This window comes from Hypanus sabinus, chromosome 9 (assembly GCF_030144855.1).
Source record: "Hypanus sabinus isolate sHypSab1 chromosome 9, sHypSab1.hap1, whole genome shotgun sequence".
Classification (NCBI taxonomy): domain Eukaryota; kingdom Metazoa; phylum Chordata; class Chondrichthyes; order Myliobatiformes; family Dasyatidae; genus Hypanus; species Hypanus sabinus.
This window is the reverse complement of record NC_082714.1, coordinates 163086018-163106204: the sequence shown is the minus strand read 5'-3', so window position 1 is coordinate 163106204 and position 20187 is coordinate 163086018. Positions and strand designations below refer to the sequence as shown.

General features: G+C 48.1%; 1 protein-coding gene across 2 annotated transcripts in view; it reads right to left on the bottom strand.

Annotated features, from left to right (window-relative positions):
• Nucleotides 1-4605: 4605 nt before the first annotated feature.
• The window catches only part of LOC132399996 (embryonic polyadenylate-binding protein-like), a 75613-nt gene continuing 60031 nt past the window's right edge, over nt 4606-20187 (bottom strand). For both annotated transcript variants that reach the window (XM_059981023.1, XM_059981024.1), the window contains 2 exons: nt 7036-7114; nt 4606-5052 (listed from right to left, as the gene is read on the bottom strand). In XM_059981023.1, the coding sequence (XP_059837006.1) occupies nt 7040-7114 (75 nt within the window). In that variant the 3' untranslated portion in view covers nt 4606-5052; nt 7036-7039. The remainder of the gene's footprint in view (nt 5053-7035; nt 7115-20187) is intronic.

Below are 20187 nucleotides of genomic sequence, written 5' to 3'. Positions count from 1 at the left end.
GTAGTGCGTGCGTTTGTTACTACGAACCATTGTATTTATCTCAAACTTTCAATACAATAGGCTTTAGGACAGTCCATTCATAAGTACAAGTTGTCTGTAAGTCGGACGTTTGTAACTCGGGGACTGCCTGTACTTAAACATCAAGTAGGCTAGTCAGATCCTATGGAACAATATATAAAAAGAGGTCCAAGGGTTGTTCAAAGTATGCATGAGTCACAATAAACAATCCAAGAAACAAATGATGAAAGACCATACCACCAGGCTGGACAACCAGTGTACAAAATACATCAAACTGTGCAAATTAATAAATAAGCAATAAATATTGAGAACATAAAATGAAGTGAACTTGAAAGTGAGGCCATAGGTTTTGGGAACAGTTCAGTGATAGGGCAATTGAAGCTATCCCCACTGGATCAAGAGCCTGGTGGTTGGAGGTAATATCTGTTCCTGAACCTGGTGAGGTGGATCCTGAGGCTCCTGTACCTCCTTCCTGATGGCAGCAGTGAGAATAGAGCATAGCCTGGATGGTGGTGTCCCTGATGATGAATGCTGCTTTCCTGTGACACACTTCACGTAGATGTGCTCAATTGTAAGGAGAGCTTTGCTCATGATGGACAGGACCAAATCCATTCCTACTTGGGTGCTTTAAACCCAAGATTCAATACTATTTAATGTCATTTCCAGTACACAAGTGTAAAGGAGAATGAAATAATTGTTACTGTGGATCCAAAGCAGCTTTAAAAAGAAAAGAAAAATTAAAAAAAAATACCAGTACCTAAGGTAGCATCTATACACAAGTTGATTGTATGTCAAACTGATTTCAGCCGCAATAGTGTCTCCAGGGACTGTACCAGCTGATGTGCTATCCTTTGGAGATGTTAAATTAAGATTCGCAGCTGCTCTCATGAATGAGAGTACAAAATTTTTTTTAAAGCCTGTGCCTAGTTTTATTACATTGCTCCTTATGGAACACAAACCCAGCCACTCAGGTATTCCTGTATTTATAACATCTTTGGAGACAGTAGCACACTGGCCTCTGCCACAAGGGAGTATTTGCCAAACCTTCACCTATTGCTGAAACTGCATTCATTGTCAGGCTTATTATGACCAGAATAGGTCATGATATTTGTTTTTTTTCCGGGCAGGGTGGTGGGGGGGGGGGGGGGTGGGAGGTTGTCAGCCTGGGACAGCAGCCTAGGAGAAGGAAAACTGATTTTACGCCTCCGCTGCCTTGCGGCCTTACCCACCCATGGGAAAGGAGTAAACCACGAGGAAGAAATCCAGAGCCAGGGATCCTCAGGCAGTTTGATGTTATTTACAACTTCACTCTGGCAACCTCTGCATCGACACTGGTGCCAAGCTGTATCGGCGCTTGCCCTTCCCCTGGACTACATCAGTGACGTGGAGAGGGGGAACCCACCGCATGGGCAACGGCCGGTTCTTCAAATCTTCCCACCCAGGCTTGCTCCCTGGAGAGGACACAGTCCACCAGTGGCACAAACCCACGATCCCCTGGGATTGACGGCTGCCTACATTGTTTTACAGAACAATGCAGTACATTACAAAATCCTATAGATTACAATGAGAAATATAAAAATTAGTGCACAAAGAGAAAATAGTGACAGTTTTATAAACCGTACAGAAGTCTGATAGCGTAAGGGGGAAGAAGCTGTGCCTAAAACATTGTGTGTGTCGTGAGGCTCTTGTACAGAAACACAAAACATACACATTTTGTATATGCATAGAAGTTATGTATATTTAATTGTAATTTATAGTTTATATATTACACTGCACTGCTGCCAAACAACAAATTTCTCAGCATATGTCAGTGATATTAAATCTAATTCTGATAGATGCCACCTTGAGGAAGGTTACCAATGTGAATCACCCTGACCCGAATCTGCTGTGGCTGCACAACCAGCCTGGAACAACATGTTTTAAGAGCATTCCAAAACACTCAGTGAAGACAAAGGTCTTGCTGGCCACTATTATCAAAAGTTTGGCAGCCAATGTTCTGCCCAGCAAATTCCCATTATAATAAATTCTATCCTAGGGACAGCTTTTGACGGAGAAATATGGTCAATTTCATGGCCACAGACTACAATGTCCAACAAAGCACCACAGGATAGAAGCAGAAAGAATTAGGCCATTCAGCCCATCAAGTCTCTGCCATCCCATCAAGCTGATTTATAAAATTATAAGAAATGGAGCAGAATCAGGCCACTCAGCAATTGAATCTGCTCTGCCATGTCTGATTTATTATCCTTTTTAACCCAGTCTCCTGCCTTTTCCCCATAACCTTTGACCCCCCCCTTACAAATCAGGAATCAATCAGTAATGTCCTGGTCTCCACAGCCACTGTGGCAACAAATTCCATAGATTCACCACCATCTGGCTAAAGAAATTCCTCATCTTTGTTAATAAAGTGATATCCTTGTATTCTAAAGCTCTACCCTCTGGTTCTAGTCTCCTACTATAGGAAACATCTTCTCCACATCCACTCTATCAAGGCCTTTCAGTTTTAACCCCCCACCCCATTCTTCTAAACTCCAGCAACTGCAGGTCCAGAGCCATCAAGTGCTCCTCACTAACTACCTTGCTGCATTTCCAGGCTCGTGCTAGTGAACCTCCTCTGGACCCTCTGCAATGCCAGCACATCCTTTCTTGGATAAGGTGGCCAAAACTGCTCACAATGCTCCAAGTGTGGACTGACTAATGTAAACGGCAGAGGAAGAAGAAGATATCCAGAGGGAATGGAGCTCTAGTAAACAGGAAGATGAATGATAAATGGAATCAGGAAACCAGATATCAGTGATAACCATCCAGCTCTCCAGAGAAGAGAGGCGGACTTCAGACAAAGGTTGCTCCCATTTCTTCTAGGCTGAGTCTGACTGAAAAGTTTTTCGCTAAACTCCCACAAAACTGAGTAACAGCAGACCCTGAAGTGGTTTGGATTGAAAGCAGGCTGGAATAATAATAAAAGGCTGGAATACTGCCCTCCTGATGAAGGGTTTCTGCCCGAAATGTCATCACTACCTCCTCCCGTAGATGCTGTCTGGCCTGCTGAGTTCTGCCGGCATTTTGTGTTTTTATGTAATAATTGTTCTATTTGCTGCCCAGATATTCCTCCACCAAAAAGATTCTGACCAGCACTTAAACACATTCCCATTCCATCATGTTGGTCCATGGCCTACTCTATTGGCTTGAGGCCAAACTCAAGTTGGAGGAGCAATCTCCTATTCTGCCTAAGTAGCCTCCACAATAATGGCATAAACATCGATTTCTAGCTTCTGTCAATTTCTCTCCCACCCCAGACTTGTTACCTTCTCACCACTTCTTACGCCTCTGGTTCCTCTCATTTCTATTATGCATGGAAGGGAATACTGTCCTCTCCTATCAGATTCCTCCTCCTTCAGCCCTTTTCCTCATACATCCATCACTGCCTAGTTTCATTCATCTCTTCTCCCCCCCCCAATCATCTCACCTACTCCAAACCTACACCCGCCAGCTTATACTCCTTCCCCTCTCTCCACACTTCTTCCCCCTTCCTTTTCCAGTCCTGATGAAGGATCTCACTCCAATATGTCAACTGTTTATTCCCTTCCATAGATGCTGCCTGACCTGATGAGCTTTGTGTGTGTTACTCAAGGCAGCTTGGGGTAGAGCAAATGTACATCACCCAGGCCAAGTGCAAGGACGTCCACTTCTGTGTTTGGTAAAGACTCGATACCAGGGGCTTCAGCAAAATACTAGCCCTCCCTGCGAAACATTGGATGAGGACTCTTGATCGTGCCAAAGCCACAGAATGAAGTTAACAGAAAAGGGAAAAAATGCAGCTGAGGGTAATTGAGGGTGCGGTTCAGGTCTGGATTCACTGGTAGGGTAGAGTGAAAGTTGATTCAATTGTAGTATTGTAAAGAGAGTCGATACAGTATCTCAAAGCAGCTTATAGTAAGGCAGTGGAGTGGTATCAAACTGGATCTTCAGTGATCTGGTCAGTTTAAATATGAACGTATGACATTACAATCCTGTTCAGGCTCTTCAGCCCACAATGTTGTACCAAACTTTTAACTTCCAAGATTAAAAGTTTAAGTTTAGGGCAGAAGTTTAAGGGAAACACGAGGGGGTATTTCTTTACTCAGAGAGTGATAGCTGTGTGGAATGAGCTTCCTGTAGAAGTAGTAGAGGCCAGTTCAGTTGTGTCATTTAAGGTAAAATTGGATAGGTATATGGACAGGAAAGGAGTGGAGGGTTATGGGCTGAGTGCGGGTAGGTGGGACTAGGTGAGATTAAGAGTTTGGCACGGACTAGGAGGGCCGAGATGGCCTGTTTCCGTGCTGTGATTGTTATATGTTATATGGTTATATTAATAAAACCCTCACCTCCCACATAGCCTCCATTTCTCTGTGAGAAGTTAATCTCCAGCAGTAATCACCACCTGGTGAACACAAAATTAAATTTTAGACGTTAAATTAAATTCCACTCCCCCCATCAAAGAAATATCAGTGCCTCCTGAACCCTCTCTCAAAGAGCAGGCTTCCACTTGCTTTTGTTGGGTGTGATGCACCATCAATAACTCTTGGAGACGTGAGGCGAGATATAGGCTTTTATTGGCTGGAAGAAAGAACAAGCAGCAATTGACCACCTGGAGACTGAGGCCGGAGTGGAGTCCCCAATCACCTTTATACCGGGGTCCATGGGAGGAGCCACAGGAGCAGTCAGTGGGGGGGGGGGGGGCATGTCCAGACAGGTGTATGTAGTTCACCACAGGGTGTTATTCAGAACTTGTTTCCTCACATGGAGAAGTAACTCAAAAGCACACTGGGCCACATTCAGTGTAATTTATTAAAGGAAATTTAGGACAGGAAAGGGTAGAAGCCATTCAACACAATCTCAGCAGGATTTTTATTCCCCTCAAAGTCTGTGCTCAGTTTTCCACTGATCTTGGCTTCAAATCAAATGCATAATTTATTCCAATGGACTTTATCTCTCCCCCCCCAAAAAAAAGATTCTTCCTTCATGAAGCGGTTTTCCTGGAGTCCCGGTGCTTTCCTGCAGAAATGAGAAAGCCGTTAGCTGGTGGGTGACACGGTAGAGTGGGGTGACACTGTGAGTGGGGTGACACGGTAGAGTGGGGTGACACGGTAGAGTGGGGTCACACGGTGAGTGGGGTCACACGGTAGAGTGGGGTCACACGGTAGAGTGGGGTCACACGGTAGAGTGGCAGTTACTGCCGTGCTGTTACCGCTCGGGGCGTGCTGCAGTTCAGAGTTAAACTCTGACAACTGTAAGGAGTTTGCATGTTCCCCCTGTGATAATGTGCATTTCCTCCTGCTTTTCAGAAATGTACCGGTTACCGGCCCCAGCCTAACGAGCTGACACTGCCCAATTACATCCATGGGCACAGTTACCCTACCAACTCGGACATCTTTGGGAGGAAACCAGAGCACCCAGCAGAAACCCGTGCGGTAACGGGGAGAACGTACAAACTCCTACAGGCACTGGCTGGAATTGAACCCTGGGCGCTGATGCTGTGGAGCTACTTTGCCAAATGGCTCACAACAAGCAAGCTCATGCCTCAATTTGCTGACACCAGTTAGGTTGCAGTTCTTCACATCGCCTGAGATTTGCCATATAGGGTGCAGCTAAACCCTGGGGACCAGGAGCTGTTAGGACAAGGTGGCTTCGCTTCCCGAACCACAGTCAACCAGTGGGTTTTGCTTTCTAAAGTTAAGTTTTATCACATGTACATGAAAACATACAGTGAAATGCATCATTTGCATCAACCAACAAAACCCAAGGATGTGCTGGGGGTAGCCACAAGTGTCACCACACGTTCTGGCACCAACAGAGCCAGGTTTATCAGAACACAAGCTGCAACAACAGCTGAACAAGTCCTCTTCTTACCAACCCAAAACAGTACATCTCTGGACTGTGGACAGCCACACAATCATGGGGAAAGCGTAGAATTTCCTTACAGACTGAGCCACAAGACAGGATTATGTCTTTCTCATATTTGTAAAAATGACTCACTCCTGACAAGGAGTGCAGTTTTCCAAATGGATGTGCCTGATCTTCTGCTCACTGGTACTATAAAACGTTATATTAACTGTATACAACCACAACAAAATCCTATTCCCATATTGAGAAAAAAAAAGAGGCAAGACTTTCCATGGGGTAGTTCAAAGTTGGAAGGGTTGGCAGATCACAAGACAATAGATATCTCAACTAACCAGCAAACACAAATCTCTGAATATATAATTTACCAATGAACCCTATCACAGCAATACAACAGGTCAAAATAATATTTCAGTCCTGGAATTTCTGACCCCACTCCAATGTAACAGGTTGAAGTGGTATCTATACTCCAGAATTTCTGATCCCCTCCGGTGTAACAGGCCGAAACGGTATGTCAGCGCCAGCATCTCTGACCTCCCTCCGGTGCTGTCTGTACAGAGTTTACACACTCTACTTCCCTGGGTATTCAGTTTCCTCCCCCAGCCCGAAGGTGTGTGGGCTGAGGAGTGTAAGCTGACCGAGCTGCAGAAGATTACTGGGTGTTTGAGAAAAGGTGAAAGGGAAATTGAACAGAAATAATTGGGAGAATGTGATTAATAGGATTGCTTTTTTAGCTGGCTTACACTTGATGGCCAGATGGCTCCAACATCATGAAGGAATCTGATTCAAAGTTTAAATATGGAACTGCTGTACACATGGAGAGATCTAGGGGGTTAGCGTGTCTTCAAAGGGGCTTTGGACAGGTTCGTGAGACATCGGGCATAGGAACAGAATTAGGCCATTCAGCTCATTGAGTCTGCTTCACCTTCATGAGGGAAGGGGCTAGAAGGACATTCAGCAGTGGCACGAGGGGCACACGCACCTGGAGGGAGCAGCTGGGCCGAATGGCCTGGCTGTACACTGTACATTTCTTTATCAAATGCTCATGTTGAATTGGGAGGGGATGCAGGGAAAGGTCCAGCATCTGTCCAGATGGAAGCAAGCTCAATGCAAAGTCCAAACAGCTGACAGCCTCACCTGCTCAGCTCAACGTTCCCATTCTCTGCGCGTCTTCTTTAGCATGGTGAGCCTGTAGAACAGCCACTGCTTCTTCCACCTGCAGACAGACCAAACAAGACCAGGGTCTGAAGGTTGGAGTGGACAAATTGCTCTAGACCCACAGGACCCACGACTCATTGCTGCTTAATGAAAACCAGGATGAAGGAGAACATTATTCCCATCCTAGCTACTGTGCATTGGCCTCCTGTATCTTTTAAAGATCTCATACTGTATCTTTTTAAAGCTCAGAATGGTCTGGAACAAGAGTACATCACTGAATCACTCTCTTCTATCATCCTGCTCAAGCTGTCAGATCTTCTGCCGAATGTGGAGTTCAACACCCAAAGGGACGGGACTCAGTTGACATTTCTAAACACCAGTTTAAAACCTATTTATTTAACCTAGCTTTTAACTAACATCTTTGCATTTTATTTTTATGTTTGCACTTTATCCTGTTGTAAATTATTTTGAACGACATGGTCTGTGTGAAAAGGGCTCTAAGTTATTATCAATGCTGAGCCCATTGGTCCTCACCTGTACTGTAAATCTCTAATGTAACGCCGAGCCCGTCGGTCCTCGCCTGTACTGTAAATCTCTAAAGTAACGCCAGACCGACCGGTCCTCGCCTGTACTGTAAATCTCTAACGTAACGCCAGACCGACCGGTTATCGCCTGTACTGTAAATCTCTAATGTAACACCGAGCCCGTTGGTCCTCGCCTGTACTGTAAATCTCTAATGTAACGCCGAGCCCATCAGTCCTCGCCTGTACTGTAAATCTCTAATATAACGCCAGACTGACCGGTCCTCGCCTGTACTGTAAATCTCTAATGTAACGCCGAGCCCATCGGTCCTCGCCTGTACTGTAAATCTCTAACGTAACTCCGAGCCCATCTGTCCTCGCCTGTACTGTAAATCTCTAATGGAACGCCAAACCCGTCGGTCCTCGCCTGTACTGTAAATCTCTAATGTAACACCGAGCCCATCGGTCCTCGCCTGTACTGTAAATCTCTAATGTAACGCCGAGCCCATCGGTCCTCGCCTGTACTGTAAATCTCTAATGTAACGCCGAGCCCATCTGTCCTCGCCTGTACTGTAAATCTCTAATGGAACGCCAGACCAACCGGTCCTTGCCTGTACTGTAAATCTTTAATGTAACACCAGACTGACCTGTCCTTGCCTGTACTGTAAATCTCTAATGTAACGCCGAGCCCGTCTGTCCTCGCCTGTACTGTAAATCTCTAATGTAACACCAGACCCATCGGTCCTCGCCTGTACTATAAATCTCTAATGTAACGCCAGACCGACCGGTCCTCGCCTGTACTGTGAGTCTCAGCTGTAACACCAGGCCCATCGGTCCTCGCCTGTACTGTAAATCACTAATGTAACGCCGAGCCCATCAGTCCTCACCTGTACTGTAAATCTCTAATGTAACACCGAGCCCATCGGTCCTCGCCTGTACTGTAAATCTCTAATGTAACGCCGAGCCCATCAGTCCTCGCCTGTACTGTAAATCTCTAACGTAACACCAGACCGACCAGTCCTCGTCTGTACTGTAAATCTCTAATGTAACGCCAGACCCACCGGTCCTCGCCTGTACTGTAAATCTCTAATGTAACGCCGAGCCCATAGGTCCTCGCCTGTACTGTAAATCTCTAATGTAACGCCGAGCCCGTCTGTCCCCGCCTGTACTATAAATCTCTAATGTAACGCCGAGCCCGTCTGTCCTCGCCTGTACTGTAAATCTCTAATGTAACACCAGACCCATCGGTCCTCGCCTGTACTATAAATCTCTAATGTAACGCCAGACCGACCGGTCCTCGCCTGTACTGTGAGTCTCAGCTGTAACACCAGGCCCATCGGTCCTCGCCTGTACTGTAAATCACTAATGTAACGCCGAGCCCATCAGTCCTCACCTGTACTGTAAATCTCTAATGTAACGCCGAGCCCATCGGTCCTCGCCTGTACTGTAAATCTCTAATGTAACGCCGAGCACATCAGTCCTCGCCTGTACTGTAAATCTCTAACGTAACACCAGACCGACCAGTCCTCGTCTGTACTGTAAATCTCTAATGTAACGCCAGACCCACCGGTCCTCGCCTGTACTGTAAATCTCTAATGTAACGCCGAGCCCATCGGTCCTCGCCTGTACTGTAAATCTCTAATGTAACGCCGAGCCCATAGGTCCTCGCCTGTACTGTAAATCTCTAATGTAACGCCGAGCCCGTCTGTCCCCGCCTGTACTATAAATCTCTAATGTAACGCCGAGCCCGTCGGTCCTCGCCTGTACTGAAAATCACTAATGTAACACGGAGCACATCGGTCCACGCCGGTACTGTAAATCTCTAATGTAACGCCAGACCGACCGGTCCTCGCCTGTACAGTGAGTCTCAGCTGTAACACCAGGCCCATCGGTCCACGCCTGTACTGAAAATCACTAATGTGAGGCCGAGCCCGTCTGCCCTCACCTGTACTGTAAATCTCTAATGTAACCCTGAGCCCATCGGTCCTCGCCTGTACAGTAAATCTCTAATGCAACGCCGAGCCCATTGGTCCTCGCCTGTACTGTAAATCTCTAATGTAACCCTGAGCCCATCGGTCCTCGCCTGTACAGTAAATCTCTAATGCAACGCCGAGCCCATTGGTCCTCGCCTGTACTGTAAATCTCTAATGTAACCCTGAGCCCATCGGTCCTCGCCTGTACTGTAAATCTCTAATGTAACCCTGAGCCCATCAGTCCTAGCCTGTACTGTAAATCTGTAGTGTAACGCCAAGCCCATCGGTCCTCGTCTGTACTGTAAATCTCTAATGTAACGCCAGACAGACCGGTCCTCGCCTGTACTGTAAATCTTTAATGTAACGCCAGACCGACTGGTCCTCGACTGTACTGTAAATCACTAATTTCACTCCGAGCCCATCGGTCCTCGCCTGTACTGTAATTCTCTAATGTAACGCCAGACCCATCGGTCCTCGCCTGTACTGTAAATCTCTAATGTAACGCCGAGCCCATCGGTCCTCGCCTGTACTGTAAATCTCTAATGTAACGCCAGACCCATCGGTCCTCGCCTGTACTGTAAATCTCTAATGTAACGCCGAACCCATCGGTCCTCGCCTGTACTGTAAATCTCTAATGTAACGCCGAGACCATCGGTCCTCACCTGTACTGTAAATCTCTAATGTAACACCGAGCCCATCTGTCCTCGCCTGTACTGTAAATCTCTAATGTAACACCAGACCGACCAGTCCTCGCCTGTACTGTAAATCTCTAATGTAACGCCAGACCCATCAGTCCTCGCCTGTACTGTAAAACTCTAATGTAACACCGAGCCCATCGGTCCTCACCTGTACTGTAAATCTCTAATGTAACGCCGAGCCCATCGGTCCTCGCCTGTACTGTAAATCTCTAATGTAACGCCGAGCCCGTCGGTCCTCGCCTGTACTGTAAATCTCTAATGTAACGCCGAGCCCATCGGTCCTCGCCTGTACTGTAAATCTCTAATGTAACGCCAGACCCATCGGTCCTCGCCTGTACTGTAAATCTCTAATGTAACGCCGAGCCCATCGGTCCTCGCCTGTACTGTAAATCTCTAATGTAACGCCAGACCCATCGGTCCTCACCTGTACTGTAAATCTCTAATGTAACACCGAGCCCATCTGTCCTCGCCTGTACTGTAAATCTCTAATGTAACACCAGACCGACCAGTCCTCGCCTGTACTGTAAATCTCTAATGTAACGCCAGACCCATCAGTCCTCGCCTGTACTGTAAAACTCTAATGTAACACCGAGCCCATCGGTCCTCACCTGTACTGTAAATCTCTAATGTAACGCCGAGCCCATCGGTCCTCGCCTGTACTGTAAATCTCTAATGTAACGCCGAGCCCGTCGGTCCTCGCCTGTACTGTAAATCTCTAATGTAACGCCGAGCCCATCGGTCCTCGCCTGTACTGTAAATCTCTAATGTAACGCCAGACCCATCGGTCCTCGCCTGTACTGTAAATATCTAATGTAACGCCGAGCCAATCGGTCCTCGCCTGTACTGTAAATCTCTAATGTAACGCCGAGCCCATCGGTCCTCACCTGTACTGTAAATCTCAAATGTAACACCAGACCGACCAGTCCTCGTCTGTACTGTAAATCTCTAATGTAACGCCGAGCCCATCAGTCCTCGCCTGTACAGTAAATCTCTAATGTAACGCCGAGCCCATCGGTCCTCGCCTGTACTGTAAATCTCTAATGTAACGCCGAGCCCATCAGTCCTCGCCTGTACTGTAAATCTCTAATGTAACACCAGACCGACCAGTCCTTGTCTGTACTGTAAATCTCTAATGTAACACCGAGCCCATCGGTCCTCGCCTGTACTGTAAATCTCTAATGTAACGCCAGACCCATCGGTCCTCGCCTGTACTGTAAATCTCTAATGTAACGCCGAGCCCATCGGTCCTCGCCTGTACTGTAAATCTCTAATGTAACGCCAGACCCATCGGTCCTCGCCTGTACTGTAAATCTCTAATGTAACACCAGACCCATCGGTCCTCGCCTGTACTGTAAATCTCTAATGTAACGCCAAACCCGTCGGTCCTCGCCTGTACTGTAAATCTCTAATGTAACGCCGAGCCCATCAGTCCTCGCCTGTACTGTAAATCTCTAATGTAACGACAAACCCGTCGGTCCTCGCCTGTACTGTACATCTCTAATGTAACGCCAAACCCGTCGGTCCTCGCCTGTACTGTAAATCTCTAATGTAACACCAGACCGACCAGTCCTCGTCTGTACTGTAAATCTCTAATGTAACGCCAAACCCGTCGGTCCTCGCCTGTACTGTAAATCTCTAATGTAATGCCGAGCCCATCGGTCCTCACCTGTACTGTAAATCTGTAATGTAACGCCAAACCCGTCGGTCCTCGCCGGTACTGTAAATCTCTAATGTAACGCCGAGCCCGTCGGTCCTCGCCTGTACTGTAAATCTCTAACGTAACGCCAAACCCGTCGGTCCTCGCCGGTACTGTAAATCTCTAATGTAACGCCGAGCCCGTCGGTCCTCGCCTGTACTGTAAATCTCTAAAGTAACGCCAGACCGACCGGTCCTCGCCTGTACTGTAAATCTCTAACGTAACGCCAGACCGACCGGTTATCGCCTGTACTGTAAATCTCTAATGTAACGCCCCCATCGGTCCTCGCCTGTACTGTAAATCTCTAATGTAACGCCAAGCCCATCGGTCCTCGCCTGTACTGTAAATCTCTAATGTAACACCGAGCCCGTCGGTCCTCGCCTGTACTGTAAATCTCTAAAGTAACGCCAGACCGACCGGTCCTCGCCTGTACTGTAAATCTCTAACGTAACGCCAGACCGACCGGTTATCGCCTGTACTGTAAATCTCTAATGTAACGCCCCCATCGGTCCTCGCCTGTACTGTAAATCTCTAATGTAACGCCAAGCCCATCGGTCCTCGCCTGTACTGTAAATCTCTAATGTAACGCCGAGCCCATCGGTCCTCGCCTGTATTGTAAATCTCTAATATAACGCCAGACCGACCGGTCCTCGCCTGTACTGTAAATCTCTAATGTAACGCCGAGCCCATCGGTCCTCATCTGTACTGTAAATCTCTAATGTAACGCCGAGCCCGTTGGTCCTCGCCTGTACTGTAAATCTCTAATGTAACGCCTAGCCCATCGGTCCTCACCTGTACTGTAAATCTCTAATGTAACGCCAAACCCGTCGGTCCTCACCTGTACTGTAAATCTCTAATGTAACGCCAAACCCGTCGGTCCTCACCTGTACTGTAAATCTCTAATGTAACACCGATCCCATCGGTCCTCGCCTGTACTGGAAATCTCTAATGTAACGCCGAGCCCATCGGTCCTCGTCTGTACTGTAAATCTCTTATGTAACGCCGAGCCCATCGGTCCTCGCCTGTACTGTAAATCTCTAATGTAACGCCAAACCCGTCGGTCCTCACCTGTACTGTAAATCTCTAATGTAACGCCGAGCCCATTGGTCCTCGCCTGTACTGTAAATCTCTAATGTAACGCCAGACCCATCGGTCCTCGCCTGTAATGTAAATCTCTAATGTAACACCAGACCCATCGGTCCTCGCCTGTACGGCAAATCTCTAATGTAACACCGAGCCCATCTGTCCTCGCCTGTACTGTAAATCTCTAAGGTAACACCAGACCGACCGGTCCTCGCCTGTACTGTAAATCTCTAATGTAACGCCGAGCCCATTGGTCCTCGCCTGTACTGTAAATCTCTAATGTAACGCCAGACCCATCGGTCCTCGCCTGTAATGTAAATCTCTAATGTAACACCAGACCCATCGGTCCTCGCCTGTACGGCAAATCTCTAATGTAACACCGAGCCCATCTGTCCTCGCCTGTACTGTAAATCTCTAAGGTAACACCAGACCGACCGGTCCTCGCCTGTACTGTAAATCTCTAATGTAACACCGAGCCCATCGGTCCTCGCCTGTACTGTGGGTCTCCACTGTAACACCAGACCCATCGGTCATCGCCTGTACTGTAAATCTCTAATGTAACGCCAGACCAACCGGTCCTTGCCTGTACTGTAAATCTCTAATGTAATGCCGAGCCCATCGGTCCTCACCTGTACTGTAAATCTGTAATGTAACGCCAAACCCGTCGGTCCTCGCCGGTACTGTAAATCTCTAATGTAACGCCGAGCCCGTCGGTCCTCGCCTGTACTGTAAATCTCTAACGTAACGCCAAACCCGTCGGTCCTCGCCTGTACTGTAAATCTCTAATGTAACGCCCCCATCGGTCCTCGCCTGTACTGTAAATCTCTAATGTAACGCCGAGCCCGTCGGTCCTCGCCTGTACTGTAAATCTCTAAAGTAACGCCAGACCGACCGGTCCTCGCCTGTACTGTAAATCTCTAACGTAACGCCAGACCGACCGGTTATCGCCTGTACTGTAAATCTCTAATGTAACGCCCCCATCGGTCCTCGCCTGTACTGTAAATCTCTAATGTAACGCCAAGCCCATCGGTCCTCGCCTGTACTGTAAATCTCTAATGTAACGCCGAGCCCATCGGTCCTCGCCTGTATTGTAAATCTCTAATATAACGCCAGACCGACCGGTCCTCGCCTGTACTGTAAATCTCTAATGTAACGCCGAGCCCATCGGTCCTCATCTGTACTGTAAATCTCTAATGTAACGCCGAGCCCGTTGGTCCTCGCCTGTACTGTAAATCTCTAATGTAACGCCTAGCCCAAGGGTCCTCACCTGTACTGTAAATCTCTAATGTAACGCCAAACCCGTCGGTCCTCACCTGTACTGTAAATCTCTAATGTAACGCCAAACCCGTCGGTCCTCACCTGTACTGTAAATCTCTAATGTAACACCGAGCCCATCGGTCCTCGCCTGTACTGGAAATCTCTAATGTAACGCCGAGCCCATCGGTCCTCGTCTGTACTGTAAATCTCTAATGTAACGCCGAGCCCGTCGGTCCTCACCTGTACTGTAAATCTCTAATGTAACGCCGAGCCCATTGGTCCTCGCCTGTACTGTAAATCTCTAATGTAACGCCAGACCCATCGGTCCTCGCCTGTAATGTAAATCTCTAATGTAACACCAGACCCATCGGTCCTCGCCTGTACGGCAAATCTCTAATGTAACACCGAGCCCATCTGTCCTCGCCTGTACTGTAAATCTCTAAGGTAACACCAGACCGACCGGTCCTCGCCTGTACTGTAAATCTCGAATGTAACGCCGAGCCCATTGGTCCTCGCCTGTACTGTAAATCTCTAATGTAACGCCAGACCCATCGGTCCTCGCCTGTAATGTAAATCTCTAATGTAACACCAGACCCATCGGTCCTCGCCTGTACGGCAAATCTCTAATGTAACACCGAGCCCATCTGTCCTCGCCTGTACTGTAAATCTCTAAGGTAACACCAGACCCATCGGTCATCGCCTGTACTGTAAATCTCTAATGTAATGCCAGACCAACCGGTCCTTGCCTGTACTGTAAATCTTTAATGTAACACCAGACTGACCTGTCCTTGCCTGTACTGTAAATCTCTAATGTAACGCCGAGCCCATCTGTCCTCGCCTGTACTGTAAATCTCTAATGTAACACCAGACCCATCGGTCCTCGCCTGTACTATAAATCTCTAATGTAACGCCAGACCGACCGGACCTCGCCTGTACTGTGAGTCTCAGCTGTAACACCAGGCCCATCGGTCCTCGCCTGTACTGTAAATCTCTAATGTAACGCCGAGCCCATCGGTCCTCGCCTGTACTATAAATCTCTAATGTAACGCCGAGCCCGTCGGTCCTCGCCTGTACTGAAAATCACTAATGTAACACGGAGCACATCGGTCCTCGCCGGTACTGTAAATCTCTAATGTAACGCCGAGCCCATCGGTCCTCGCCTGTACTGTAAATCTCTAATGTAACGACAGACCCACCGGTCCTCGCCTGTACTGTAAATCTCTAATTTAACGCCAGACAGACCGGTCCTCGCCTGTACAGTGAGTCTCAGCTGTAACACCAGGCCCATCGGTCCACGCCTGTACTGAAAATCACTAATGTGAGGCCGAGCCCGTCTGCCCTCACCTGTACTGTAAATCACTAATGTAACGCCTAGCCCGTCTGTCCTCGCCTGTACTGTAAATCTCTAATGTAACGCCAAACCCGTCGGTCCTAGCCTGTACTGTAAATCTCTAATGTAATGCCAGACCGACCGGTCCTCGCCTGTACTGTAAATCTCTAATGTAACGCCTAGCCCATCGGTCCTCGCCTGTACAGTAAATCTCTAATGCAACGCCGAGCCCATTGGTCCTCGCCTGTACTGTAAATCTCTAATGTAACACCGAGCCCATCGGTCCTCGCCTGTACTGTAAATCTCTAATGTAACCCTGAGCCCATCAGTCCTAGCCTGTACTGTAAATCTGTAGTTTAACGCCAAGCCCATCGGTCCTCGCCTGTACTGTAAATCTCTAATGTAACGCCAGACCAACCGGTCCTCGCCTGTTCTGTAAATCTTTAATGTAACGCCAGACCGACTGGTCCTCGCCTGTACTGTAAATCACTAATTTCACTCCGAGCCCATCGGTCCTCGCCTGTACTGTAATTCTCTAATGTAACGCCAGACCCATCGGTCCTCGCCTGTACTGTAAATCTCTAATGTAACGCCAGACCCATCGGTCCTCGCCTGTACTGTAAATCTCTAATGTAACGCCGAGCCCATCGGTCCTCGCCTGTACTGTAAATCTCTAATGTAACGCCGAGCCCATCGGTCCTCACCTGTACTGTAAATCTCTAATGTAACACCGAGCCCATCTGTCCTCGCCTGTACTGTAAATCTGTAATGTAACACCAGACCGACCAGTCCTCGCCTGTACTGTAAATCTCTAATGTAACGCCAGACCCATCAGTCCTCGCCTGTACTGTAAATCTCTAATGTAACACCGAGCCCATCTGTCCTCGCCTGTACTGTAAATCTCTAATGTAACACCAGACCGACCAGTCCTCGTCTGTACTGTAAATCTCTAATGTAACGCCAGACCCATCGGTCCTCGCCTGTACTGTAAATCTCTAATGTAACGCCGAGCCCATCGGTCCTCACCTGTACTGTAAATCTCTAATATAACGCCGAGCCCATCGGTCCTCGCCTGTACTGTAAATCTCTAAAGTAACACCGAGTCCATCTGTCCTCGCCTGTACTGTAAATCTCAAATGTAACACCAGACCGACCAGTCCTCGTCTGTACTGTAAAACTCTAATGTAACGCCAAACCCATCGGTCCTCGCCTGTACTGTAAATCTCTAATGTAACGCCGAGCCCATCGGTCCTCGCCTGTACTGTAAATCTCTAATGTAACGCCAGACCCATCGGTCCTCGCCTGTACTGTAAATCTCTAATGTAATGCCGAGCCCATCGGCCCTCGCCTGTACTGTAAATCTCTAATGTAACGCCAGACCCATCGGTCCTCGCCTGTACTGTAAATCTCTAATGTAACGCCCAGCCCATCGGTCCTCACCTGTACTGTAAATCTCTAATGTAACGCCGAGTCCATCTGTCCTCGCCTGTACTGTAAATCTCAAATGTAACACCAGACCGACCAGTCCTCGTCTGTACTGTAAATCTCTAATGTAATGCCGAGCCCATCGGTCCTCGCCTGTACTGTAAATCTCTAATGTAACGCCAGACCCATCGGTCCTCGCCTGTACTGTAAATCTCTAATGTAACGCCGAGCCCATCGGTCCTCGCCTGTACTGTAAATCTCTAATGTAACACTGAGCCCATCGGTCCTCACCTGTACTGTAAATCTCTAATGTAACACCAGACCCATCGGTCCTCGCCTGTACTGTAAATCTCTAATGTAATGCCAGACCGACCGGTCCTCGCCTGTACTGTAAATCTCTAATGTAACGCCGAGCCCATCGGTCCTCGCCTGTACTGTAAATCTCTAATGTAACGCCAAACCCGTCGGTCCTCGCCTGTACTGTAAATCTCTAATGTAACGCCGAGCCCATCAGTCCTCACCTGTACTGTAAATCTCTAATGTAACACCAGACCGACCAGTCCTCGTCTGTACTGTAAATCTCTAATGTAACGCCAAACCCATCGGTCCTCGCCTGTACTGTAAATCTCTAATGTAACACCAGACCCATCGGTCCTCGCCTGTACTGTAAATCTCTAATGTAACACCGAGCCCATCGGTCCTCGCCTGTACTGTAAATCTCTAATGTAACACCAGACCCATCGGTCCTCACCTGTACTGTAAATCTCTAATGTAACACCGAGCCCATCGGTCCTCGCCTGTATTGTAAATCTCTAATGTAACGCCAGACCCATCGGTCCTCGCCTGTACTGTAAATCTCTAATGTAACGCCGAGCCCATCGGTCCTCGCCTGTACTGTAAATCTCTAATGTAACGCCAGACCCATCGGACCTCGCCTGTACTGTAAATCTCTAATGTAACACCGAGCCCATCTGTCCTCGTCTGTACTGTAAATCTCTAATGTAACGCCAAACCCGTCGGTCCTCGCCTGTACTGTAAATCTCTAATGTAACGCCGAGCCCATCGGTCCTCGCCTGTACTGTAAATCTCTAATGTAACGCCAAACCCGTCGGTCCTCGCCTGTACTGTAAATCTCAAATGTAACGCCAAACCCGTCGGTCCTAACCTGTACTGTAAATCTCTAATGTAACACCAGACCGACCAGTCCTCGTCTGTACTGTAAATCTCTAATGTAACGCCGAGCCCATAGGTCCTCACCTGTACTGTAAATCTCTAATGTAACGCCAAACCCGTCGGTCCTCGCCTGTACTGTAAATCTCTAATGTAACGCCGAGCCCATCAGTCCTCGCCTGTACTGTAAATCTCTAATGTAAAGCCAAACCCGTCGGTCCTCGCCTGTACTGTAAATCTCTAATGTAACGCCAAACCCGTCGGTCCTCGCCTGTACTGTAAATCTCTAATGTAACACCAGACCGACCAGTCCTCGTCTGTACTGTAAATCTCTAATGTAACACCAGACCGACCAGTCCTCGTCTGTACTGTAAATCTCTAATGTAACACCGAGCCCATCTGTCCTCGCCTGTACTGTAAATCTCTAATGTAACACCAGACCGACCAGTCCTCGTCTGTACTGTAAATCTCTAATGTAACGCCAAACCCGTCGGTCCTCGCCTGTACTGTAAATCTCTAATGTAACGCCGAGCCCATCGGTCCTCACCTGTACTGTAAATCTGTAATGTAACGCCAAACCCGTCGGTCCTCGCCTGTACTGTAAATCTCTAATGTAACGCCGAGCCCGTCGGTCCTCGCCTGTACTGTAAATCGCTAATGAATCGCCGAGCCCATCGGTCCTCGCCTGTACTGTAAATCTCTAATGTAACGCCGAGCCCATAGGTCCTCGCCTGTACTGTAAATCTCTAATGTAACGCCGAGCCCATCGGTCCTCGCCTGTACTGTAAATCTCTAATGTAACGCCGAGCCCATCGGTCCTCGCCTGTACTGTAAATCTCTAATGTAACGCCGAGCCCATCGGTCCTCGCCTGTACTGTAAATCTCTAATGTAACGCCAAACCCGTCGGTCCACGCCTGTACTGTAAATCTCTAATGTAACGCCGAGCCCATCGGTCCTCGCCTGTACTGTAAATCTCTAATGTAACACCGAGCCCATCGGTCCTCACCTGTTCTGTAAATCTCTAATGTAACACCAGACCCATCGGTCCTCGCCTGTACTGTAAATCTCTAATGTAATGCCAGACCGACCGGTCCTCGCCTGTACTGTAAATCTCTAATGTAACGCCAAACCCGTCGGTCCTCGCCTGTACTGTAAATCTCTAATGTAACGCCGAGCCCATCAGTCCTCGCCTGTACTGTAAATCTCTAATGTAACACCAGACCGACCAGTCCTCGTCTGTACTGTAAATCTCTAATGTAACGCCAAACCCGTCGGTCCTCGCCTGTACTGTAAATCTCTAATGTAACACCAGACCCATCGGTCCTCGCCTGTACTGTAAATCTCTAATGTAACGCCGAGCCCATCGGTCCTCGCCTGTACTGTAAATCTCTAATGTAACGCCAAATCCGTCGGTCCTCGCCTGTACTGTAAATCTCTAATGTAACGCCGAGCCCATCAGTCCTCGCCTGTACTGTAAATCTCTAATGTAACACCAGACCGACCAGTCCTCGTCTGTACTGTAAATCTCTAATGTAACGCCAAACCCATCGGTCCTCGCCTGTACTGTAAATCTCTAATGTAACACCAGACCCATCGGTCCTCGCCTGTACTGTAAATCTCTAATGTAACACCGAGCCCATCGGTCCTCGCCTGTACTGTAAATCTCTAATGTAACACCAGACCCATCGGTCCTCACCTGTACTGTAAATCTCTAATGTAACACCGAGCCCATCGGTCCTCGCCTGTATTGTAAATCTCTAATGTAACGCCAGACCCATCGGTCCTCGCCTGTACTGTAAATCTCTAATGTAACGCCGAGCCCATCGGTCCTCGCCTGTACTGTAAATCTCTAATGTAACGCCAGACCCATCGGTCCTCGCCTGTACTGTAAATCTCTAATGTAACGCCGAGCCCATCTGTCCTCGCCTGTACTGTAAATCTCTAATGTAACGCCGAGCCCATCGGTCCTCACCTGTA